This window comes from Acipenser ruthenus, chromosome 22 (assembly GCF_902713425.1).
Source record: "Acipenser ruthenus chromosome 22, fAciRut3.2 maternal haplotype, whole genome shotgun sequence".
In the NCBI taxonomy this organism is placed as follows: Eukaryota; Metazoa; Chordata; class Actinopteri; order Acipenseriformes; family Acipenseridae; genus Acipenser; species Acipenser ruthenus.
In genome coordinates this window covers 31,347,708-31,374,239 of record NC_081210.1, presented here as the reverse complement: position 1 = coordinate 31,374,239, position 26,532 = coordinate 31,347,708, and the positions used below count along the sequence as shown (strand labels likewise).

The window sequence follows — 26,532 nt, the reverse complement described above, 5'->3', positions numbered from 1 at the left end:
CAGTGTTCATTCTGCACTTCCACTGAGGCTTCATTGAGTAACAATGCCAGTGTTCATTCTGCACTTCCATTGAGGCTTCATTGAGTAACAGTGCCAGTGTTCATTCTGCACTTCCATTGAGGCTTCATTGAGTAACAGTGCCAGTGTTCATTCTGCACTTCCATTGAGGCTTCATTGAGTAACAGTGCCAGTGTTCATTCTGCACTTCCATTGAGGCTTCATTGAGTAACAGTGCCAGTGTTCATTCTGCACTTCCATTGAGGCTTCATTGAGTAACAGTGCCAGTGTTCATTCTGCACTTCCATTGAGGCTTCATTGAGTAACAGTGCCAGTGTTCATTCTGCACTTCCATTGAGGCTTCATTGAGTAACAGTGCCAGTGTTCATTCTGCACTTCCATTGAGGCTTCATTGAGTAACAGTGCCAGTGTTCATTCTGCACTTCCATTGAGTAACAGTGCCAGTGTTCATTCTGCACTTCCATTGAGTAACAGTGCCAGTGTTCATTCTGCACTTCCATTGAGTAACAGTGCCAGTGTTCATTCTGCACTTCCATTGAGGCTTCATTGAGTAACAGTGCCAGTGTTCATTCTGCACTTCCATTGAGGCTTCATTGAGTAACAGTGCCAGTATTCATTCTGCACTTCCATTGAGTAACAGTGCCAGTGTTCATTCTGCACTTCCATTGAGTAACAGTGCCAGTGTTCATTCTGCACTTCCATTGAGTAACAGTGCCAGTGTTCATTCTGCACTTCCATTGAGGCCTGCTTTCTGTGCTCTTCTGATTTTCTTTATCTGAAAACAAATATAAAAAGAGACATAAAGAGTGAGCCTTCCTCTGTGTGCCAGTGTTGCTCTACCTGACCATGCTTCTTATAAATATTCTTCTTGTATTTTTTTAGGCTCTGACAGAAGCCTTGTTCAAGACCTTGAAGAGTGTTGTTTATGTCCTGGTCTTGCTATTCTTGCTCATGTTTGTCTTTGCTATAATGGGGTATTATTTCTTTGGGGACCCCGAGACTGGAGATCCTGATAACTGGGGTGACCTGGGATCGGCGCTGTTCACCCTCTTCAGTTTAGTAACGGTAAGCTTTTCAGTAACGGGGTGGTTAGGTCATGTGCTCTTACGGCTTTAGCAGGAGGATGAAAGCCAACCCCAATTAGAAACACAAACTGTGCCAAAAACACAATGTCCTGAAGGGTGCTGTGGTGGGTAATTGTGAGCAGGGGAGCAGTGTTCTACTTTGCCCTTTCCATAAATTACATTTCATATACATAAATCTCATTGAGTAGCATAAGGCCCAAGCTGTAATGGCTTTCTGTTGCTTCTCTCGCTCTCGCTCTCTATATCTATCTCTCTCTATCTATCTCTCTCTTTCTACATATATATATATATATATATATATATATATATATATATATATATATATATATATATATATATATATATATATATATGCCACTGCCTTGTTGTTTATGTTGTGCAGGTCGATGGCTGGACAGACCTACAAAGTAAGCTTGATGTTTTGGGGTTTACATCCAGCCGCATTTTTACAATTGTTTTCATTCTACTGGGATATTTCATCTTCTTCAACATGTTCATCGGAGTGGTGATTATGGAAATTCAGGTATGCCTTGACTGCAGCTTCCATGAGAGTCTTGATAAAACTACTACTACTTCTACTGATAATAGTGGAGCATTACTGCTTGCTGCTTCTTTGTTGCTCTGTTTATTTGTTCAATGTCTTAGCACTCCACAAAGTGTTTTGAGAAGGAGCTCCAGACAGAGCGTGAAATCACTCTCGCACAGAAGAAGCAGGAAATCATAAAGAAGCAGCAGCAGGAAGTCAGGCAGCTGATCCAGAACCAGGCGAGTGCCCCAGTCTAGACTGTAGAGAGAACAATCTCAAGCGTTAACAGAGCTGTCTGCATTGCAAACGGAAAAGCATACTGCGATAGGCACTCACTGAAATTCACCTGGCTGTCCCGTCCATTCCCTTCTCTTAGACAACCAATGACTTGAACAAATTCAGTGAACTTGTGGAGAGGTTCAGAAAGACCCTGCGGCACAGTGATTACTTGGTTACGGATGATCTCTATACAAGCTTATCCTTCATTGATATCTACTTGACCTCTTTAGACCACCAGGACAACACTTTGCAAAGGTAATACAGTTTCTAATACAGTTTCATACAGCAGGCTATTCCCCACCTTTCTAATGAAGGTTACCAGGCTGCCATAATGTCCACAGTCTGCATTTGTCTTTTATTAGCAGCTCACCTGCACTGTTTCCATGGTTGATAAAAACAACCCCACTAGTATCCTGTATTGCCAGAGCAATCCTACAGTATTACATGTGTGTGAGCTTCCTTACAGTACAGTGGGTTCAGTGTGTGTGAGCTTCCTCACAGTACAGTGGGTTCAGTGTGTGTGTGACCTGCCTTCAGTACAGTGGGTTCAGTGTGTGTGAGCTTCCTTACAGTACAGTGGGTTCAGTGTGTGTGAGCTTCCTCACAGTACAGTGGGTTCAGTGTGTGTGTGACCTGCCTTCAGTACAGTGGGTTCAGTGTGTGTGAGCTTCCTTACAGTACAGTGGGTTCAGTGTGTGTGAGCTTCCTCACAGTACAGTGGGTTCAGTGTGTGTAGATTTCTTACAGTACAGTGGGTTCATATGATGACAATAGTTTGTTAACTAGTGACCCCTGGGTGAGGTCATTCTGTCCCGAGACTTCTCAGTTTTAGCACCTGCAGGTTGTACCATTGAATGGGTGACCTTGGCTTAACCCTATTGACAGATCGGGTACAGAGTCTAGCATTAAGGCACACCAAGGCGTGAGTTCATTGTTGTGCAATGACCTGACTGCCAGGTGCGTTGTTGAGCTGTACGCTAAATTCACAGCAATGCTCAGAATCTGCAGCACTGAAGGAAAACAGAAGCTCAGTGAGGAGGCCGGAGAACCACAGCACTGTGTGGAATCTTGTTCAGCCAATCAGCATGCTCCATTCAGACAGGCCACTGTAGTATTCTATTAATACTTCATTAGGGCTGTCTTACCTTTTGTGGTTTCCAGTGCTGCCGAATCATGAGCCAGGCAGATGACTTTCCTTTCAGGTGAGTTTCAGTGTCTGCTTCTGATTCCAGTGTACACTGACAGCAGGGATCAATACTCTAGACACAGGTCTACCTGGGCACAGCAGCAGAAACAGTAACAGTCAGGTTAGCACTGTCAGGGGAGCTTGCACAGCCTCTTGAGGTAGGAAGCGAGAGAGACACACAACAACCTGATGCTTTTATTGCAAGTCACATTTATGATTTTGAATATTGCTTTATTGCCATTCTGACACCTGGCTGTTTTATTTGTTTGACAGATTGACTGAGTCAATGCAAGCGTCAGGTTACTGTATGCAACGTATTAGAGCATAATGAGTGTGTAGATTTCATGTTAATAGAGCTTGAAACGTGACTCCTTCGCATGATTAGCTCCTTTGCAGTGAAGAATCGAAGCAGAGCCGTGTTTGCCAGCCGGATTGGTGCTTCAACTTGTCTGCAGCGTATTTGCATCCTGCAGCTTTCTGAACTTGAAATGTGATACTCATTATTAACCTTAAAACCCGTCTCTTGCACGATTTGAATAAAAGGATATTCCGCTTGCAAATAAAAGCTAAGCTCCGTTTAATGTTAAGGTATTGAGGCTGTTCTTTTGCTCAGCTGTTCCAGGTGACTTGCGAGAGACGACATATTAGATTGAATGATGCGCTCATGTTTGGTGATTGACGCCTCTTCCATTTCTGGCATGTACAGATTTGTGTGTGCTTTGACATGTATGTGCGTTTCTGATCTACATGTTGTGCTTTGCAGACTGCAGCAGCTCTACTTTGAAACGGCTTGTACTTTAAGTCACATTTTGGAAGATGATTTGACTGAAGGAAAGACACAGAAGGAAAGCAGAAGCGCCAGCCTGTGAACAGACCGGACGTTAAACTCGCGAGTCCAGAAATGAAACGCTGTATTCTAGAATACAATTAAAACTGAACAAACCCAGTAGCGTCAGCTGTCGATTTCATAGTCCTATTCTCTTGCTTACGTACACACACAAGGATATGTACTGTGTTAAAATCACAACATATATTTCCTCTGCATTGCCATTAATCTTCCAGTGTTTCAGTATGGTTCTCAAAGCAGCGTGCTTGATGACAGACACTGGCGGGATCGACCAGTACTGCACGAACAATAACTTGCTTAAGAACTTTGCGTGATTCTACGGGCTTGTTTCAGTCAAGCGCACTGAATGAAGTGGTGCTTGGTGGCGCTGTGGGGTCTTGACATGCAGACCGCGGCAGACTTCTTCGGGCCGCTCTGCAGTATTATTGGTAGTTAAGATCTGCTAGGACAGCACTGTAACAAGATACCGCATTGATTTCGTGGTTATGATGTCCAAGTCAAGACTTGGTTCAGGCTTACATCGAGTTAACTAGATCTGAGTAAAACTTGTGTTAAAGACCACAGTTCTGTGAAACTCGGTGCGTGATTGTTATTATTATTATTATTAATCACGGGAAGTGCGCTGTTGCGATTGCTTGCGCTATTTGTATCCCTCACAAGACACTAAACCGGCCAAGTCGTATGCTGTATGATTCTGATCTCTGTAAAGCCAGCACATTAGCATTGACTTGTTTTGTTACACGCCATGCAATTTTATTTCCTGCTGTTCAAAACGAATTCCATTGAAATGTCACATACTCGGACTACAGCAAAATGACACAGTCATGCAAATATCTCGTGCAATGAAACGACAAAACATAAGGGTAAGCGCGTGGAAATTGTTCATTGTGTTCAGACTGGAGCACACGTTCAAATAGTTTTTAGTCAAATTAAAATCAATTTTGTTTAAATAGATTTTACAAAAGGTGTCGGTGGATTCGGACTTGGCGGTACAGTTTGAAGCTGTATTTTGTATTTATTTTTTGATACAGTAAATGGTCACCACTGACATGCATACTGTGTGTGTAGCGGGTAAATGATGACGTAGTCGCGTGTTTATTCTGCGCCCCTCCCCTCTGCACTTTGACCTCGTTTATAATATGCATTCTAGTCTGTCAGCTCGTATGCCGGCTCTGTTTATGAAGCTGTGGATTGATCGCTGTACCGGCATCGGGATGTGTTGCGCACTTCACTCTCACGCACTGCAAACCATAGCCACTGTCGCGGAGCTTCACACAGCAGAGGGCGAACATCCTTTAGGACAGTATTTTTAAGGGATTATTTATTCATTTATTTATTTATTTATTTATTTATTTATTATATGTAGTTTTTTTGTATCTATTGAATACGGGAACCAATTATGTGCGTTTTAATGTACGCGTTATTTAAAACCCATTTTAAATTCTTTTTTTTCTGGGTTTATTCTTGACAAACCCCTCGACAGTTTATTTATTTCTATATTTATTCATGCTTTAACCAGGAATAACTCCACTGAGACAGAGGCCTCGTTTACAACGGTGTCCAGAGACCAGCAATAGAGAGCAGAAATGTCACTGAAACAAAATCATTCTAATAAACATGAAATACATCCGTTCTGTTGGATTCCGTGTTCCAGGTATCCTCTGGTTATCTCAGTAAAGGGCTGTTACGATTCTTAAAACGATTCTCCTTCGTCGATATCTTACACGCTGTACAGTAAGATATCGTTTACGTTTCCTTTTAAAATATATTTCATAGGCAGTAGAAACGGGAAAAAAACAGCAGCAAAACAATGTATTGTATTATAGATGAGTTTGTCTCAAAAGGAGTAATTTACATAATCTGAGGAATATGATGCTGAAAATCCTATGAAAATGCATATTGCAGCAGCTACAACACTTAAAAACAAACTCGCACGCACCCTGCAGAACAAAATGCATCTTAAAGTGGCGCAGACCCTGGTTTTGTTTATAGTTGTCTTAATATATTCAACATATGTATGCTTTTGAAAGTCTTTCCAATAAAATTAAATAAACTCAAACTGCATTATCTTCCTGTAAAAGTGAACCAGCTGAAACATGCGGACTCCGGCTCTTTCGACCTCCCAGCTGCTTCCCTCGGTTTGTTCTCTTTCAATGGCCTCCAAAACCCGTTTCTTAATCCCAGCAAACTGAAACCCAATCTCTGTTTTTTAAAACAAACAAAAAACAAAAAATCCACTTTCCGGCTAAGGCGGGCAAGGTCAGAATCCTCCATTATTATTTTTTTTGTAGCATCCCTGCAGAAAAAGAAGTGGTTTTATGTGAGCATTGACAGGGGGTGTTTGAATAGACACCAGACAGCTTGTAGACTGCAGTTTAATAGTCTCTGCTTGCTTCTTGTGTTCATTCGGGGCTTGCAGACTAAAGTACAGGGCAAATAGCGCCAATACACAAATGACTGCATGTCCAGAACAAGCTAATGCCTACAAATGTATTTATTGTGTTCTTTGTAAAAAAATAAATAATAATAATTGTTAACCTGTATTTCTAAACGGGAAGTGGGGGGTATAATGAAATTAAAAATACACCTCCATTGTCTTTACCTGCAGCCTGTATTACAAGCTCTTACACCTCCATTGTCTTTACCTGCAGCCTGTATTACAAGCTCTTACACCTCCATTGTCTTTACCTGCAGCCTGTATTACAAGCTTGCATACGTACATCTTGTTGAAGAGAGGTTAAGGAATACTATAGCGGGTGGTGAGTGTTTATTTGAATGCTAAGTGCACACAATGTCTTTGGAAAATGAAAACGTGCCATTGGAAACCATGGCAGCAAGTGACAGTACATATTGAAAAGACCTCCTGAACCTTGTTAGAACATCAACGTTTTGTTTTCTTCTTAGAAAACAGGGGAGTGAAACAGCACGTGGTAAACGCTTTTGTACATATTGCATGTGCATGTCCTTTAAATGCACAAGTCTTCTAGAATGGCCAAATAATGCAGGTGTTGTTTGTTATAATAATAATAATAATAATAATAATAATAATAATAATAATAATAATAATAATAATAATAATAATAATAATAATAATAATAATAATAATAATAATAATAATAATAATAATAATAATAGGGGGAGGCTGTGTGGTCCAGTGGTTAAAGAAAAGGGCTTGTAACCAGGAGGTCCCTGGTTCAAATCCCACCTCAGCCACTGACTCATTGTGTGACCCTGAGCAAATCACTTAACCTCCTTCTGCTCCGTCTTTCGTGTGAGACGTAATTGTAAGTGACTCTGCAGCTGATGCATAGTTTACATACCCTAGTCTCTGTAAGTCACCTTGGATAAAGACATCTGCTAAATAAACAAATAATAATAATATACTATTATTATTATTATTATTGTTATTATTAACTGATTAGGCTTTATCAAACCATTTAAACATTTATACATTCAAAATCTAAGTATGTATTGTGCGGTGTTGGGTTGTATACAATCCAATAATAACCAATACAGAGATGGTCGAATTATAATAAAGCCGCTGTCAAGAGCACAGAACAATAGAGAGCGAGATATCTCTTCAATCTAATTCTAAGGGTTCTCTGCACGGCTCTATAAACTGTTAGTCCTATTCGATCTCATAATTCAGTTATATGAACGCTTCATACCCGGATTATTAAACTCAATCACTCATTTAAGGAATGGTTAAATCCAGTCTGTTTTATTTAACATTGACTATACGCTAATTTTGCATTTATTTCAGGCTTTAATAAACTGTGAGGCGCAGATTTTCTGGGTTACAGATTTTCTGGGTTACAGAGCTCTTCAAATAATTGATAATGGGAATAATATATATAAAGAATCAATTACAGCCCTGTGTGTGCACCGCCCTGCTAATGCCACATAACAAACAAAACGAGAAACGTTTAAGTAGATTTATTCTAATGCTCTTAAGCTTGGAAAATGTCACATTCATAACTTATCAAAAGGACATACTGCATCCTGTTTTATGACAGGATATTATAATGCATTTACATTTAATTACACTTACAACTGACTTGATGAAAACGATCTGCTTCACCCACTTGAGCTGCTGTGGGACATAACTTTTAAATACAAGCAATACACAGACAACCTTCCTCTGCAGCTCCCTACATAACCATTAAATACACCTCCCTCTGCAGCTCCTGATAACCATTAAATACACCTCCCTCTGTAGCTCCTGATAACCATTAAATACACCTCCCTCTGCAGCTCCTGATGATAACCATTAAATACACCTCCCTCTGCAGCTCCTGATAACCATTAAATACACCTCCCTCTGCAGCTCCTGATGATAACCATTAAATACACCTCCCTCTGCAGCTCCTGATGATAACCATTAAATACACATGCCTCTGCAGCTCCTAGGATAACCATTAAATACACCTGCCTCTGCAGCTCCTAGGATAACCATTAAATACACCTCCCTCTGCAGCTCCTGATAACCATTAAATACACCTCCCTCTGCAGCTCCTGAGGATAACCATTAAATACACCTCCCTCTGCAGCTCCTGATAACCATTAAATACACCTCCCTCTGCAGCTCCTGATGATAACCATTAAATACACCTCCCTCTGCAGCTCCTGCGTGTGAAGAGCACTCGTAGGGATCAGTTCAAATATTGTGAACACCCGCTCACTCAAGTAACACAGGCGCTTTCTATTCACCTTTTCTTTGTGGAAACATATATTCTAGACAAGAAGTATACAATTGAAGCTGTTTATATATATATATATATATATATATATATATATATATATATATATATATATATATATATATATATAATATATATATATATATAAACGTGTGTGTGTCTGTAAAACACAGGATCATGCATTTCCAGCACTTTCTAATATTGCCAAAACACAATAACTAAAGGTAACAGTATCAAAGTGTATATAGAAATCAGAGATCCTTCTCTTTTTTTTACCAACAATTAAACACCAATTTCTTATGAATGTTGCACGTGTCTTATAATTTCCCCCAATCCAGCATCAAAGTCACTGAATGGTCAATAAATCCTCAACGTTTATCATAAACATCATAAACACACACACACACACACACACACACGAAACGGATCGGGTGCTCAGGTCTGCATTTTCTGGTCCTAGTATAATTTTACAATTTATTTATTATTATTATTTTTACATTTATAAAGTCTTCCACCACAACCTAGTCCAAAAAAATGGGAGACATTTAAAACACTGCGGTGCAAGTTTATAGGTAAACACGTACAACCCGCGTCATCCATTAAAAAAAAACACAACGTTGCAACGAATCCAGTTTAGTTGTCTTTTGCGCGATGACCTGGTCCATATATTTCCAAACGCCAGTAACTCATGGCAGCCAGTCCGTCAGCTGTTATACTGGCAAGCATTGAGACTGGAGCCTGGGCTCTGCAGCCCGCTGTATCCGAAAGAGGGGTGCTGTTTGGATTTCAGTCTCAGGCTGGCCAGACTGGAGTTACACGTGTCTCTGTACACGCTGTACGGGGAACCCGGCGGCGCGTAGTGGCAGGCGGACGAAGACATTGCAGAGCTGATGTTGTTGTTCAGACTGCTCGTCGACATGCCCGGCACGGCGGTGTGGCCCATGCTGGGCGGCATGGCCATGGACGAGATTGAGCTGGGGGCTGAGAACATGGACTGGGAGGACAGCGGGCTCATAGAGTTGAAGAAAGTGAAGTTTTTCGTGGACAGAGGAGCCGGTGTCAGGCCCTTGTTTGCCCAGTTGTTGTAGGTGTAGGCTGGGTACATGTCTTCGTAGGGCTGCATGAGCCCGCTGAACTGCGGAAGGTAGCTGTTTTTACACAGGTCCATCTGCTGGTTGCGTTCCCGCTTCCTCCACTTCGCTCTGCGGTTCTTAAACCAGACCTGTAAGGACATTTAAACAAGAACGACAACATTACAGAAACAATTCCAGCTCACACGCATGCGCACTGTCGATCTGGTGAAATTAATGAAAACATTACAGAAATAATTCCAGCTCACACACATGCGCACTGTCGATCTGGTGAAATTAATGAAAACATTACAGAAATAATTCCAGCTCACACACATGCGCACTGTCGATCTGGTGAAAGGCTGTATTTGGCAATAAAATGCGATTTTATATATTTTCTCATAACTATATTGACTGGCAATTCTGTTATAGTAATAGTAATAGTAATAGTTATAGTTTTAATACAGTATATAATAATAATAATAATAATAATAATAATAATAATAATAATAATAATACTTCCCTCAGAAAATATCTTCACTCGACGCAAACTAGAAATAATTGCAATAAACATAACATAACACAATCAAATGTTTCAAGAAACCAGTAATAAGAACATAAGAAAGTTTACAAACGAGAGGAGGCCATTCGGCCCATCTTGCTCGTTTGGTTGCTAGTAGTTTATTGATGCCAGAATCTCATCAAGCAATGAAACATGTAGACTAGCCTATGATGACGCATTCTAGAATCTCTCAAGATCTTTCCCTATTATTTTGTAGAAAATGTTGCACTCAACTTGCAAAGCATAGGCCATAAATTATGTTTTTAATAAAAAATGTAATGCGTTTTTTTATATAAAATGTCATGCGTTTTTTTATATAAAATGTCATGCGTTTTTTTATATAAAATGTCATGCGTTTTTTTATATAAAATGTCATGCGTTTTTTTATATAAAATGTCATGCGTTTTTTTATATAAAATGTAATGCGTTTTTTAAATATAAAATGTAATGTTTTTTTTTTTTTTATATAAAATGTAATGCGGTTTTTAATATAAAATGTAATGCGGATTTTTATATAAAAAATGTAATGCTTTTTTATAAAATGTAATGCGTTTTTAATATAAAATGTAATGCGTTTTTAATATAAAATGTAATGCGTTTTTTAAATATAAAATGTAATGTTTTTTTAAAATAAAATGTAATGCGTTTTTAATATAAAATGTAATGCGTTTTTAAATATAAAATGTAATGTTTTTTTTTAAATAAAATGTAATGCGGTTTTTTATATAAAAATGTAATGCTTTTTTATAAAATGTAATGCGGTTTTTTATATAAAAATGTAATGCTTTTTTATAAAATGTAATGCGTTTTTTAAATATAAAATGTAATGGTTTTTTTTTTTTAAATAAAATGTAATGCGGTTTTTAATATAAAATGTAATGCGTTTTTATGTTCCTGTGCTATACATTTTAAACCCCATAATATCGAGTGATTTGCTGTCTGCAACAGCGTCCTTTTATTTAGATACGGGTTCATTTAATATTCCAATATGTTCTATGGAGTAGAATAAACTACAGAGAGGACACGAAACGCGGGTTCAAACCATTCGTTAGGTGAGTACATAGAGAGGTTTTAATATTTTCAATTATGACACATATTCATAGTTTTGCGGTAAATTTGCACTTAGTCTACCGTCATGGTTTTAAACTGAAACAAACTTTAATTGTAAATATATTTACTATAAACATCATACAAGACATTTTCATTTACATGCAGAAGACTTCAAAGTGCTTTCAGATTGGTGTTTTAATGTCATGTTTTAACTGTACATATGCATCATCTATATTGTTAAATGTTTGTCTAACAAGCTACCTCCAAAATGTATTATAGATTTATTTTTATTGACACAAAAAACACCGCCGCCAAAAAAGTGTTTATACTGGCGCATTGTAATAAATCTGGTGCTTTTAGATGCACGTGTTTATACTGTATAGTGCTGAGCTGTGTGCTTTATATAAACAACGTGCTTAATTCATTGGTAGCTGTCATAAACAATCCAATTAGAGTGTAATAAAAAAGAGTCGTTTTCTGTGAAGACAATAGGCTTCTAGATATATATTCACTGGTGCTAACATACTGTACTATACTACGTACGACGTCCTTGTATAGAAGTCAAACAGAAATGCCGTACTGTGCATACCTTCATCAATAACCATACAATGTATATTTGAGCTTCATTTTGTAATACAGCACAAGCGAATGCTGAAATACACAATCCATCTGAATGGCATATGTTTTTTTTGTAGAAAGTGCCCTAAACAAACCGTATTGCGATGCCTAGCTGTCTGAGCTTCAGTATTATTATTATTATTATTATTATTATTATTATTATTATTATTATTATTATTATTATTATTATTATTATTCATTTCTTAGCAGACGCCCTTATCCAGGGCGACTTACAGTTGTTACAAGATATCACATTATACATTATTTCACATTATACAGTTATCACATTTTTTTTTTTTTTTTTTTTTTAGTAGAGAAGCAGAGTGTATCCCCGCTTACCCGAACCCTGGCCTCGGTGAGGCTGGTCCACACCGCGATCTCCTCCCGCGTACTCATGTCGGGGTAGCGGTTCCTCTGAAACGTGGACTCCAGCTCTTGAAGCTGCTGGCTGGTGAAGTGTGTTCTCTGTCTCCGCTGCTTCTTCTTCCTGCTCGGCTCCTCCACATTCCCGTCGTTACTTCTGTGTTCTGCGCTCCTATCTCTCTCTGCAAAAAGAATAATACAAAGTAAATACAGCATTGATGCAATCACATGCATATCGTATTATTATTACTATTGTTATTATTATTATTATTATTATTATTATTATTATTATTATTATTATTATTATTATTATTATTATTATTCGTGATGTTTTAAATCGTGGTTATGTTTTGTTGACACCGTTTATTTAATTTGACCTTCTGATAAATGTTTGCTGTTATTTATATTCGCTATAGCGTTTCGGTTCGTGTGCTCGTGTACTTGAATATAATAATAAGATAGTTTTAACTGAATAACAGAAGTACAGAAAAAGATGAAGCAATGACTAGAGTTGAGATTAATTCTTTGTTTTAAGTTTATTTTTAACAACATTCTTAGGGAGATATATATATATATATATAACTTGTATGCTCGTGCTTCAATTTGTATTACCTTTTGCATTCGCATTTTTAGTTATTGAGATAGTTACTGCACAATGCATGTAAAAGAGCGTCTCCTAATAAATATATAAATAAATAATAAAATCTGTAACTTTGTTCAAAATGCATTTTTACCATTTCTCTTGACCTATCATAGCCCTATATCCTGCGAGCATTGGACTTCAAAAATGACAATACATCTTACCGAATATTCCGTTGGTTTGACTGTGTATTCCACTGAAATCTGGTTAACTTCGTTTCGTAAAAATGCAACTAGTTCATTATTCAGGCGGTAATTATTCGGGGATCCGTATTTTCCTGGCATACAGTATTTTGAGTCACTATATGTACAACACAAATAAATGACATGATTTCTAAAGTCGTGTCTGTGTAAAAGAAAATCGCTAATTTGAGAGAACTGTGTTTCACCTTGGTTTGATTTCTGTCATGTAGTTGTCTGTGGTTGTTTGATTGTTACTTAATTGTTAACATTTTGTCGTGTTGCACGCGTAAAGAGCGGGCTGGTTTTATTTGTAACTTTGTCCCCTGAAAGTAGAAAACTTAACGCGCAGTAACACTGCAGCCAAGGCCTGTGCTGGCATACTGACTGAAAAATGCCTTCTGAATTTAAATCGCGAAAAGTCCAACACAGCAAAATTATTTACCAAGAGAACAAAAACACGGACCATTCCAATACAGACGTATGTGGATCCGTGGTTCTGTCTACACTACAGGCTACACGTTGTGAACTGTTCCAACTTTCTATTAGCTAGTTCAGACCGCAGTGTAAACAAAACAAACACACTGCATCTATAGACTACATGGGCATTACTGTTGAATTGAAATAAGTGACACGATCTGAAGCAGCTGTTGTATTCGTCGTTTTTAATACACCGGGTTAGCTGTCCAATTTAAAATACAGGGTGCAAAAGCACTCGGCACTGTGCTTTATAATCCGCAGGGCCTACAATGTGCTCCGCAATTAAACTTGGTTTCCTAATGAAGTCTTTCTGTGATTCACCAGTGCATGGATATACAAGATACTGTCAGTTGTAGCACAGATTCATTTGAGGTAAGCGCTATCGCCAAAATGCTGTCGTTTCTTGTTCCTATAATTACAGCTATCATAGCAGATCACCGCATGAACTCGTAAACGGCAAATCCACTTCAGCGCAGCCAACCCGTTTTCACATTTATTTTTTCACATTTCTTCTGGCACGTTTTGTATATAAAAAATTGACAAGCAACAGCATGTAGAAAAATAAAAAGCGCTTTCGGCAACTAACCCATATTACAAAGTTGACGTTTCTGCTTACCTGCGATCTCCGTGTCTGACGACTCGCTGCTCGAATTCTCTATGGGCTCTCGAGCGCTGTCTGACGATCTCGGCAGGTGAAAGGTGGAGGCCATGTCGCGTGCAGGCGGGGGTCTCACGGCTTCGGGTATACTGTCCAAATTCATCCCACCTTCAAAACAAATCAGTGGTATTAACTACAGGACGATTGAACTGTGCATCCCGGGGTTCCAGCAGGTTAGAGAATCCGTATGCCACCAAGTCCTGGTTAAGAAGTCATGGTTAAAGTCGGTTGTTTTTCAAACACTGCTGCTTCGGTTCTGCCAGGTTTCCTCTGACTCCGCGGCGCTCACACGGAGAAATGACAGTGTGCGCGTTTCTGTTTTCGCTGAAGGAAGTAAACCTGCTGGAGTTGAAGTGTCTGTGCTCGAGTTCCTCCTATTTTAAGTAGAAATCCTCCCCAACTCCTACAAGGTCCCCACCCACATGGCAAGCTCGGTCTAATCGGGCTTCAGCAGCAGGAGCCTATTCCGGTGCGTCTCTGGGGAACGTAATGGCACGGTCGCTTTACGGGGTGGAAGAACTCTGCGTGTTTATGAGGACTGTCTGCGGAGCTACGGGCAACTGGAGGCGCACACGCACGAACACAAAACACCCCAGAAACACACACAGTATACAAGTGGATATGCAAATCGGGTTTTAATGGGGCTATTTAGCAAATAGTATTAGTGTGTCATTATATTTCAATGTATGTAATCTATCCCTGCTAAGTTAACTTAGATAGATAGATAAGAACAAGAAAAAAGAAAAAAGAAAAGGATATTTCAGGTACTTAAAAAGGTAGAATAATTGATTGCAAATCAATTATCAGGACGTTTCGGACTATAAGTCCTTCATCTGCTGAATACAAAAAGCCGATGAAGGACTTGTAATCAATTATTCTACCTTTTTAAGTAGCTGAAATATCCTTTTCTTTTTTCTTTTTTCTTATTGATCATTTTGGTACACAGCAGTTTTCCTTTTTCTCAAACTTTATATATATATATATATATATATATATATATATATATATATATATATATATATATATATATATATATATATATATATATATATATATATTAGCTCAAACAGCCAGCTGCCCAACGTTTCGATATGTTGTACATATCTTTCTCAAGGGAGCCTGTGTTTGAATCAAAACATTGGAGGTATTTCTAGGTTTTTGACGGCATGACAACTACTTGTTATTGTTTATATTCAAATCCATGATTTATTCTTACATGACGCAATGATGTTCTATATATTGTGACATCATAGATAGATAGATAGATAGATAGATAGATAGATAGATAGATAGATAGATAGATAGATAAGAACATAAGATAGATAGACAGATAGATAGATACAATATATAAATTGCACCCAGTACCTACCATCAATAACGTATTAACAGTCAGTAACAAATGCAACATGCAATCGTCACAAAGGGATTGCTGTCAAGAATAATAATAATTCATTCTGTAATCAGCCAGGCAAACCAACAAATACCAGCAGTAGGGTTCAGTATTAATCAAATATGTATCGTTCATTTGCTCTAGCAAATAGCAATAGTGTTTCGTACTCGCAGTATTGAACCCACGACCCTCCAGTCAAGAGTCCAGAGCCCTAACCACTACTCCACACTGCTGCCCTGCATCTGCCCTGATTGCTGAAGCTGTGTCTTCATTGGGAAATGTCTCCTGTCACTCACAGATTATTATTATTATTATTATTATTATTATTATTATTATTATTATTATTATTATTATTATTATTATTATTATTATTATTATTATTTATTTCTTAGCAGACGCCCTTATCCAAGGCGACTTACAATCGTAAGCAAATACATTTCAAGTGTTACAATACAAGTAATACAATAAGAGCAAGAAATACAATAACTTTTGTTCAAGCAAAGTACAAGTGTGACAAACCAAAATTCAATAATACAGCAGATAATAGTGATAGTTACATCAGGATATGATTAAATAGTGATAGTTACATCAGGATGTGATTAAATACAGGGTACTACAGGTTAAACACTTGGCAGATTACAGTATTCTGAAGTACAGGATTAAATGCAGTAAAATAGGGGGCAGATAAGAGCAAAATAAAGCACATTTAAATGAAGGGTGATAGTGTCCCAGGATACAAACAGAGGAGTTCTACAGGTGCTGTTTGAAGAGGTGAGTCTTAAGGAGGCTCCGGAATGTGGTCAGGGACTGGGCAGTCCTGATATCTCGACATGCTGGCGTAAAGTAGCACTTTTCATACAAAAGGGTGCAGTTGGTAATGATTAATTATTGCATGTGCTCTAGTGTGTTTTTACTATTGGGTGGAGTCTGGCACGCCAGTATAATATACGGTGTGCTCCTGATCACAGGCGGGTCATCGTGCGGTCAAGAAGGGGGACCAGGGTTTTGGAAGGGTAGGACAGCGACTTTCTGGGGTCACTGTCACAGTATACCGCTTGGAGAGCAGATATTTGAATAAAACTCACGTCAGTTCATTCCTCGCGTTCTGCTGCAGGGGCGCTGAAACTACAGGGTTGCGGGTCCATTGTTCCAGCGCCCCTGTTCTGCGGTATGTGCTCGCCACAGTATTGTATTGTACTGCTTGAGCCCTGAAACCAGGAAAACAGAATTCGAAGTCCCTAAAGTGCGGGATTAAAACAGAAAAAAAGGTGCGCCATTTTTGAGCGGGGTGTGGGAGTGTTTTACTGCGCTTAATTGAATTGGTTTCTTTCAAGATTTGGGTGTAAATGCAGCTGCTTTTGATTGCGTAATTTAAATTGTTATTTTTTATCTATCTATCTATCTATCTATCTATCTATCTATCTATCTTTATAGTACTTTTTTCAATTATCAATACGTACTGTAACATTTTTCAATTATTTCTTGGTTTTAGTTTTTTGTTAACGAAACCCGTTTGCTGTGCATTTCCTTCGTCTTGCACGCCTCCTGAATTTCAGCTGTGTAGCGCGCATTAATTAAAAATGCACACATCTCAACAATGGTGTTGCTTTATTGCAAGGTACGACGGGAACCGACATCCACACGTGAGCAACCTAACAGTCTGCAATAAACTATTGAAGCACGTGCTACAACACCTGCACACGAAGTAAGCTCTCGATTTTAATAATTAATAAGCAACCATTTATAGCACAATTGCTGGGCTATAGCAAAACATGCGGATATCTCCTGGTCTCGCAGAACGATTTCGCTTTACAGCAATACTGTCTATTTCTCTTGTAAACACCGCGGGGAGCGCGCTGTTTCGTGTTTTGCATCATAACAGCTGTCATGGGGTCTTGTAGCCTACATAGTTATTGAAACGAGTTATCGGTGGGATGAAACACTTAAAAGAGGCACGTTCGAATATTACAGTCATGTATTAAATGTTCCATTCTTTATTAAATCAGTAATGAGCTGGTCCCAGTTTGGGCTACTCAATTACAATGCAGTCTAATAGCTGCTTCTGCGCCTTTACGGGAGGACAGCCGGCGCTGGCGGAGGCCTCACTCTCTTGTACTCTCATATTCCAATGTTAGCTGTGACACAGTCTGAATCGGAATTGTAATATAAACCAAGAATGTCTTCAATTTAAACACTGGCGCCTATAAAATGATCGAGTGACCCATTTTCCATATTGAGGTCCTTTTTTAAAGATGCGTGCATGACCAGCCTATCTCTTCCATTATATCTGTCACTATTGAAATGCTCCCTCTGCAATCCTTCATAACTCTGGGATACGGTTTCTGTAAGCGCTTTATTATTCTCATGTATCCTGCAACTGATACTGCAGGGCTGCACGGGATCCGCAAGCCATAGCCCGAGCTGTTGTGTTCCAGCTTTGCGCGCATGTTTCCTCATAGTGGCGTTTCAAACTCACTCGCGGGAGATACCAAGGTATCAAGGGGTTTTTAAACGTTGTGTTACGTGAATAATCACCGCGAAACACTGACATTGCTGAACTGCATTTGACTTTATTATTATTATTATAGCCTATAACGAATTAAAACGACCCTTTCTGACAGCGATCAAAACAACAACATAGTGAAACTGAATCTATAATTCTTTGAAAACAACATGCATTGTTTGTTGTATAAAATATCTCCGTGTTTTAATGGTGTTCTGATTCTGAAATAAATCATTAGCCTGTCTTTTTTTGATTTGCTAATCATTTCCAGTCGAATGACTCGTTACAGTACAAGCAAAGAAATGGAGTTCACACTCGTATTCTACTCTACTGAATGTGATCACAAAAACAGCATTATCAAAAGCCTACTCTAACTGTACATGCAGTTTAAACACGAATGCGCTCAATTAAAAAACAAACACACACACACACCATGGACATTTAGATTTTACAAAGCCTGCCTTTAACACAAGTGCGTTGAGAAGTTCTCGTAGTTTGCACGTTCAGTTTAAAGCACGCTGGTACGCCTTCACTCAAAGGATAGCGTCTCTCATATTCCAGTGACTTTAAAAAAGAGTAGGAATGAAATACACGCAATAGCTACAGGCTCAGTGTTTCTACCAACCCGATCCTCTCCACGCTAAATATCTCTTCAAACACTTCTCAGTGTAGGGCCGTTCACTTTATCATTAAAAAGTAAACTGTGTACAATAGTACATGAGAAGCACGCACAGGAAGAGGGGAGCGGCGGTGAAGAGGTGGACACGGCTGGGATAAGGAACCAGTACAGGTCACTGACGCGGCATCGCTGCAGAACGGACAGGATGGGGGGATTGGGAGATGAGGGGAACTCGGGAATGCACGGATAAGGACATCGCGCCATACGCCGGTGCCTATAGGGTAATAAGGGTTACAGTTTGTTTCCTGTTTCTCAAATGAAATCGTGACACTGCTGTTATGACAGCACAGCTCTATTTACACCACGTGCTTAATTCGTGTCATGAATCGATGGCCGGCCAGGGCAGTGCGTTACTATAGCTTCATTGTTTCAGCGCTCTGCTGCGCGGAGAGAGGAAAGCCCCGCTCCAAGCCACTTTTCTATTGCAGGTCATTAATGAGGCTTGATGTGTTCTGGCACTCTAAAGCTGATAAATCCTCATCTGGCGCCTTTGGCTGAAACAGATGATTACCCCCCAGTATTTACAGTAGTAAAGACTATACCATCGATCACCCTGTATCCTCCATTCATTCATGTATCTGTTTATTGGTTACTCATTAGTTCACTGATATGATTTCTCTCTCTAGTTTGTATTGGTCTGTTTGCTAACATTTTGCAACCGTGCGCGCCACCATTCAATGTATTATTATTATTATTATTATTATTATTATTATTATTATTATTATTATTATTATTATTATTAGCTGTAATAGTAGTCGTATTTTTCAGAACGGTAAATTATCTTCTTGGGTGAGGCAACGCTATATATTTTAAGCGCTTTATTTTTATTTTTGAAGTGCTACCACCAGAAGGTCAGTTTGATTTGGGTCGAGTCATACAGCAGAGAGAACTATAGCATTGTTCAGAAACCCGCGACAAGATGCCACCTTGCTGAATATAACATGCAGTAAGGTCCAGGGGCACGCTGCATCTAACAGACACCAAAACCAGGTACAAAGAAAACGGCCTGTCTAATGAGTCGTGTAGGGGTAGCTTCTCAAACAAGCGACCCAGGTACGTGCTCGGCGGTTCTCTCAAGAATAACCACGCCAATAATACGACTAATCTCCCATCACGATCCTTTATATGCCAAGAAAACCCATTTAGCTGGGTAGGTGATGCTGTTTGACGTGTTTGACTTGCCTCTATTAAGAGGCTCATAAAGAGGCTGGAAGTGTCACGGGGAAGACTAACAGAGCTTGTGAAATGAATTATTCATGCAGAGCATTTCAGTCATGAAGAAACTCGTTAAATAGATCACTTGTACAAAACATAGGCGTCACTGCGTCGACTTCAACTGTCTGGAACTGCAGTTTCGTGTTATTGGTAATGATTACGCGATGCAGAGCCCAGAGCTTGCGAATTAGACAACAAACCCACGAAATGTTCAACAGAAACGCCTCTCCTTCTTCGTATGTTTAAATCGTGATGTTATTTAGGGAGACTGCCGGGTCACATCCTGCCCACCGCGCTATATAGAGACGGGGGTGTGAGTAGAGAGCTGCGTTACACCAGCGAGTTTACTCAAGAGAATAGACGCTACTTCCCAGCGATCAGCTATAACCAGGATGCACGTGTCCCGTTTATTAATGGCTGTTTTCCAGACTGTCTGCTGTTTCATTCAACTGCCCACGCAAGCAATCCAGGACGGATGCATGGCCAGTGCTGTAGGTGTTTCAGTGTTGTTATTTACTAGAGTCTCACCGTGTATATTTAAACTAAACTACGTGTGCATAATAACACAGCTGACTGGCTCATTTTTACAACAAAACACTAATTGTGGGTTAGAATAAATCACACAGACAGGCGCTGTCTCGTTCAGACCAGCACTTGGAAACGTTGTCTGTTGCATCAGTGATACCGGCATCATCATGCGTGCCTCACATCAGTGTGGGGGATGGACCCAGATCCCTGCTGTATAATAAAGCCGGTGTATGATGGACGGTAAAAGTCACAGTATTGCCAAATCTTAAGATTTACTGGTAAATGTCTTAAATAAACATGATAACGCTTTACTTCGGACATTTACCGGTAAATCTCAAGAGTTACCGATGTCTTTGTCTCCAGTGACCGGGTTTCGCGCTTTGTAAGGCTTCAGGAGTCCCGTGTAACTCCAAGTGCCACACAATGCTGCACTAAGTAAATATCCCTATTCACTACTTTCTGTGGTGTTTTGTGTCAAAAACCAAAGTGCGATTTTCTGTTGAAAAGACGAAGGTCCTAAATGATTTCATCTGCATTTAACAGAATCACAATATTGCTCAGTACCATGTTGAACTAGTTTAAATATCACTGTAAGCTCATTCATGATTATTTTGTAAATGGAAAACGTGTATGCAGAAATAAATATATTGTTCTACATTTAATGTTTTTTTTGTTATTGAAACATTTGTATGCATAAATCAATGTTTTTTTTGTTTATGGAAAATATGTATGCAGAAATAAATATATTCTTCGACATTATTATTATTATTATTATTATTATTATTATTATTATTATTATTATTATTATTAAAAGACTCTTAAAACACAACCTTCCGGAGAATACATTTCTATTTTGCATGGATGTAAAATCCTTGTACCCAAGTGTCCCTCGTAAAGAAACTTTAGAAGCTTTTCAAAAAGCACTAGATAATAGACTAGATAAATCAACTGCAACAGCAGAGGTGCTGAACATGATCAACGTGGTTTTAGAAAACAGTTATTTAACATTTGTTGGTAAGATTTACAAACAAAACGATGGTACAGCGATAGGATCTAAATTAGGAATGCATTTTGCCAGTACATGCATGGGGAAATGGGAAGAACAATTACATAGAAAATCGGTAAGAGAACCTTGAGAATACATTCGGTTTGTAGATGATATTTTGGGGGTTTTGACACGTGGAGAAGAATCTCTTGTCCAGTTTCATAAAATAGCAAATGAAATCCACAGTAATATTAAGGTGGACCTTCCATGGACAACAAAAGAAATAGATTTTTTCGATCCCATAGTAAAACTAGAAGAAGGTTCAATTGAGACCGACCTCTTCTGTAAACCTACTGACATGCACCAGTATTTCCACATGTCCTCTGCACATCCGATACACACTAAAAGGGCAATCCCAAAGGGTCTAGGAATAAGAATACGAAGAATATGCTCAAAAGAAATTGACTATGTAAAACAAAGAAATGTATTAAAAATAAATCTTAAAAAAGAGGATACAAAGAAAGAATTATAGAGACGGAGTTAAGAAAAGTGGATAAACTAAAAAGAGATGATCTACTAGATTATAAAATAGAGAAAAAAAGGTCAAGAGAGTCCCATTAGTAATGACTTGCTCTAAACATTTGCTTGATATTTCTAAGATAGTTTGGAAACCCTTGCAGATTCTACATAATTCAGAAACATTTTTTAAAAAAGTATTTCTTAATGCCCCAGTTGTAGCATTCAAAAGAGAAGCTAATTTAGGTGATATTTTAGTTCACAGTAAACATAAAAGAATAATTGACAGACCAGGTTCTACAAATACTTGCATTAGTACATGTAAAGTGTGTAAATACATCGACAAAAGAACAAATATAATGAAACAGAAGAACAACACATAGCCACTAAAAACTAATACCTGCTGTAAAAATAGCAATGAGGAATAGCCTGTGAAAAATGTGACGAAATCAAATGGAGAGACTGGAACAACTTTATATAAAAGAATTCCGAACCACCTTTCATTAATTAGAACTATGAAAATGAATGAACCAATAATATAGCACTTCACCAGCCAAGTACAAGGCGTGAATGATGTAAGGTTTGTATTATTAGAACAGCTAAAATTAGACAATGCGAACTATAGAAGAATAAAAGAAAGTAAATGGATAAATAGACTGAACACGATGATGCCAGTGGGACTCAACAGAAAATAATGAACTAATTAACTCCAATAAATATATAACATTTAAATAAATAAATAGACACCATTCATTCAAAATTTGGGAGGACAAATCAAGTCTGATCCTCAGAGCCAGCATGGCATGATAATATAAATATAAGTTTATATAAAATAATGTTAATTAGAATTAAAACAGATTTAAAGATAGAAGTACAAATGATGTCACAATATATAGAACATCATTGCGTCATGTAAGAATAAATCATGGATTTGAATATAAACAATAACAAGTAGTTGTCATGCCGTCAAAAACCTAGAAATACCTCCAATGTTTTGATTCAAACACAGGCTCCCTTGAGAAAGATACGCACAACATGTCGAAACTTTGGGCAGCTGGCTCTTTGAGCTAAAGTGTGTGTGTATATATATATATATATATATATATATATATATATATATATATATATATATATATATATATATATATATATATATATACATACATTATAGGCTGTATCCGTATCTGGAGCACACCTTGTATTAACTATTACGAACTCCAGAACACATTTTTAACAAAGTAAAACATGACAACAGCCTAATCCACAATACTAAAAAGAAGCCATAGTGAGAGCCTGTAGCTAAAACTAGGTTTAATCGCCAGTTTCATAACGTAGCCGCATTTCTCCATGAAAAAGCTTCTGAAATTCTGGTTGGGCACCTTTCTGTAGGAAAATGCACAAGCCTTATTGTCAGAGAGTTGCCTTTAAATGTGTTTGAAAGCGGTATATACACACACGGGGTAACGCTGTGTGTATATGCAGCCCCAACGACTGTGAGGTTATCTATGAACACTCATATATCCTTGAGTATTCTTAGAAACAATATATTTCATCACGACGATTTCTTCTGAATCTAAAAAGATTATATAAATGTTTTTAGATTGTATAAATACACACATATACAGGCACAGAACTGTAGAACCCCGATGCTTCCACCTATCACTGCTCGGTTTTATATTAAGCCGACTGAAGCTGTTGTGATTCTGCAGGAACGCATTCCGCTTACCTCAGCTGTAGAATTATTTCACTGAACTGTAGAAACTTTAGTCTGTACAGCGACCAAGGATGTTTAAAGTGCCGTGTTGTTTGATCACAATAGTATTTATTATATCTTAAATCGTAATAAAATGTGTATTTGGATAAGCAAAGGAATTCGTTTTTCAAATTACGTTTTTGCACTATATATATATATATATATATATATATATATATATATATATATATATATATATATATATATATATATATAAAGAAAAAAAGATACAAGAATTGTCCCTGTTTCATATGTTAAAACAAAAATAAACAAATAAATATATATTTAAGATTTTCATTTTGTTAAGGTCAACCGACAAAATGATATTATATATTATTAATATATTAAAATAATATATTAATAAGAAAGCTTTAACCCAGCACTGTGCAGTTAGAAGTGTGCTCCACTGCTTTTGAACCCAGCACTGTGCAGTTAGAAGTGTGCTCCACTGCTTTTGAACCCAGCACTGTGCAGTTAGAAGTGTGCTGCACTGCTTTTGAACCCAGCACTGTGCAGTTAGAAGTGCGCTCCACTGGTTTTGAACCCAGCACTGTGCAGTTAGAAGTGCGCTCCACTGGTTTTTGAAAATGGGATGACAGTGCTGATTTCTCAATTAAATGAGCAAATTAAAAAAAAATGAAACTAGCAAAAAATAGCATGTGAAAGTGCAATGAAACAAGCAAAAAAAAAAGGCAATTGAAGGTAAACGCGGGTGCAACTTGAAGATTGCTCATCATTGTTTGCATTTTTATGGGATAAAGAAAAAAATATAACTTCTGTTTTCTGTTTTCTGTTTTCTGTTTTTTTCCCATCCCTTTTACCGGTACCGCGGCATGCACGATTTTAAAAGCTGCTACCCAATACAACAGAGCCTACAGTAAGTCAGTGTAAAGATATGAACGTGGTTTCATGTGTAAATCCTGGGCACTCGCAGTAAAGTGCTGGAAGTATAAAGGCGCGATTAACTATCTCCAGACTGCACAAGCAGACGCAGCTCCTCTTTCCTATTTGCAAAACCTTCATGCCAGAGCCTTTCTATAATAGGAGTTTAATGTGGGGGTTGTCTTCAAAAGCCTTTAGCTAAAGCCTTTTAAGCCGTCCCAGCTAGACGGCATTAATGTTAGCTAGAGCTTTAACAGTTTTAATAACACAATAAATTTAGTGTAAAACAGGGCTGGTCGGCCCGGGAGGAGACCTCTAGCATTTATCAGTATTTAATCATGCGTTAATGACGGGCGTTCAGAGAGAGAGGACTCAGGCGATAATAATAAAGAAAACAACGGCCCGCGCGAGGTGCATAAGAACATAAGAACATAAGAATGAAAGTACTTAAGATTCACACCCGAAGAGAGCTCCGTGCCCTGTAACACATCCTGCTGATGTAGTGATACAATGTAACACATCGTGCTGTTGTAGTGACACAATTTAACACGTCGTGCTGTTTGCAGTGACACAATGTAACACGTCGTGCTGTTTTAGTGACACAATGTAACACATCATGCTGTTTGCAGTGACACAATGTAACACATCGTGCTGTTTGCAGTGAGGCAGTGTAATACATCATGCTGTTTGCAGTGACGCAGTGTAACACGTCGTGCTGTTTGCAGTGACGCAGTGTAATACATCATGCTGTTTGCAGTGACACAGTGTAACACATCGTGCTGTTTGCAGTGACACAGTGTAATACATCGTGCTGTTTGCAGTGACACAATGTAACACGTCGTGCTGTTTGCAGTGACGCAGTGTAATACATCGTGCTGTTTGCAGTGACACAATGTAACACGTCGTGCTGTTTGCAGTGACGCAGTGTAACACACAGTGCTGTTTGCAGTGACGCTGTGTAACACATAGTGCTGTTTGCAGTGACGCAGTGTAACACACAGTGCTGTTTGCAGTGACGCAGTGTAACACATCGTGCTGTTTGCAGTGACGGTAGGTAATATCCAAGCCCCTTCATGCCGTGCTCCTAACTTGTCACTCTCAAGACACAGCGGGTAATTCAGGCCCATATCACCGTACATTTCATATCCTGTTGCTGTTGACACAAGCTCGATTCGCAGCGACGTTTTTTTATATGACGTTGCCCATTTAAAGTGTAAATGAAATGTATCCAGAGTTAAATATCAAGGCTATGCGACCGATTTACTTCACGGTGCGTGTTTGTTTTGGTTCAGATGTGCATGTTTAAGTATATTCTCAATTCGCGAATGCTTAATAATTAAACATTTGTTTTGTGTGCGCGTGTTGGAACTACAATAAAGGTCACATTTATTTTTTCAAATAATTATTATTATTATTTGTTTATTTAGAAAACGCCTTTATCCAAGGCGACTTACAGAGACTAGGGTGTGTGAACTATGCGTCAGCTGCAGAGTCACTTACAACTACGTCTCACCCGAAAGACGGAGCACAAGGAGGTTAAGTGACTTGCTCAGGGTCACACAATGAGTCAGTGGCTGAGGTGGGATTTGAACAGGGGACCTCCTGGTCATAAGCCCTGTTCTTTAACCACTGGACCACACAGTCTCCTAAATAAATAAACGAATAAAATAAAAGACATGTCTGGTCTTATATAAGCAAATCTATTTTTGAAGAGTAACGGGCTTATTAAAAAAACCACACAATGTACCAACAACGCCTAATAAAACCGGCTAGGCTAATCAAGCACGCTGGGATTGTGAGCTCGTGGCACAGGTTCATTC

At 38.5% G+C, this 26,532-nt stretch overlaps 2 protein-coding genes and 1 long non-coding RNA gene across 4 annotated transcripts in view; 1 reads left to right on the top strand and 2 right to left on the bottom strand.

Moving 5' to 3' along the window:
- The first annotated feature begins 638 nt into the window (after positions 1 to 638).
- Positions 639 to 4,309, top strand: LOC131699503 (cation channel sperm-associated protein 3-like). The gene is made up of 5 exons (XM_058996567.1): positions 639 to 1,083; positions 1,486 to 1,626; positions 1,749 to 1,868; positions 2,006 to 2,163; positions 3,858 to 4,309. The coding sequence occupies exons 1-5, from the start codon at positions 970 to 972 to the stop codon at positions 3,961 to 3,963; spliced, it is 639 nt and encodes a 212-aa protein (XP_058852550.1). The 5' UTR covers positions 639 to 969; the 3' UTR covers positions 3,964 to 4,309.
- A 3,552-nt stretch (positions 4,310 to 7,861) lies between these two features.
- On the bottom strand, positions 7,862 to 8,719 carry LOC131699505 (uncharacterized). The gene is made up of 2 exons (XR_009308182.1): positions 8,553 to 8,719; positions 7,862 to 8,113 (listed from the first exon to the last, which is right to left on the bottom strand). It is a non-coding gene; the product is annotated as an uncharacterized LOC131699505 (long non-coding RNA).
- A 368-nt stretch (positions 8,720 to 9,087) lies between these two features.
- The window catches only part of LOC131699502 (pituitary homeobox 1-like), a 22,365-nt gene continuing 4,920 nt past the window's right edge, over positions 9,088 to 26,532 (bottom strand). For both annotated transcript variants that reach the window (XM_058996566.1, XM_058996565.1), the window contains 3 exons: positions 14,220 to 14,369; positions 12,281 to 12,486; positions 9,088 to 9,863 (listed from right to left, as the gene is read on the bottom strand). In XM_058996566.1, coding sequence (XP_058852549.1) covers positions 9,345 to 9,863; positions 12,281 to 12,486; positions 14,220 to 14,369 — 875 coding nt within the window. In that variant the 3' untranslated portion in view covers positions 9,088 to 9,344. The remainder of the gene's footprint in view (positions 9,864 to 12,280; positions 12,487 to 14,219; positions 14,370 to 26,532) is intronic.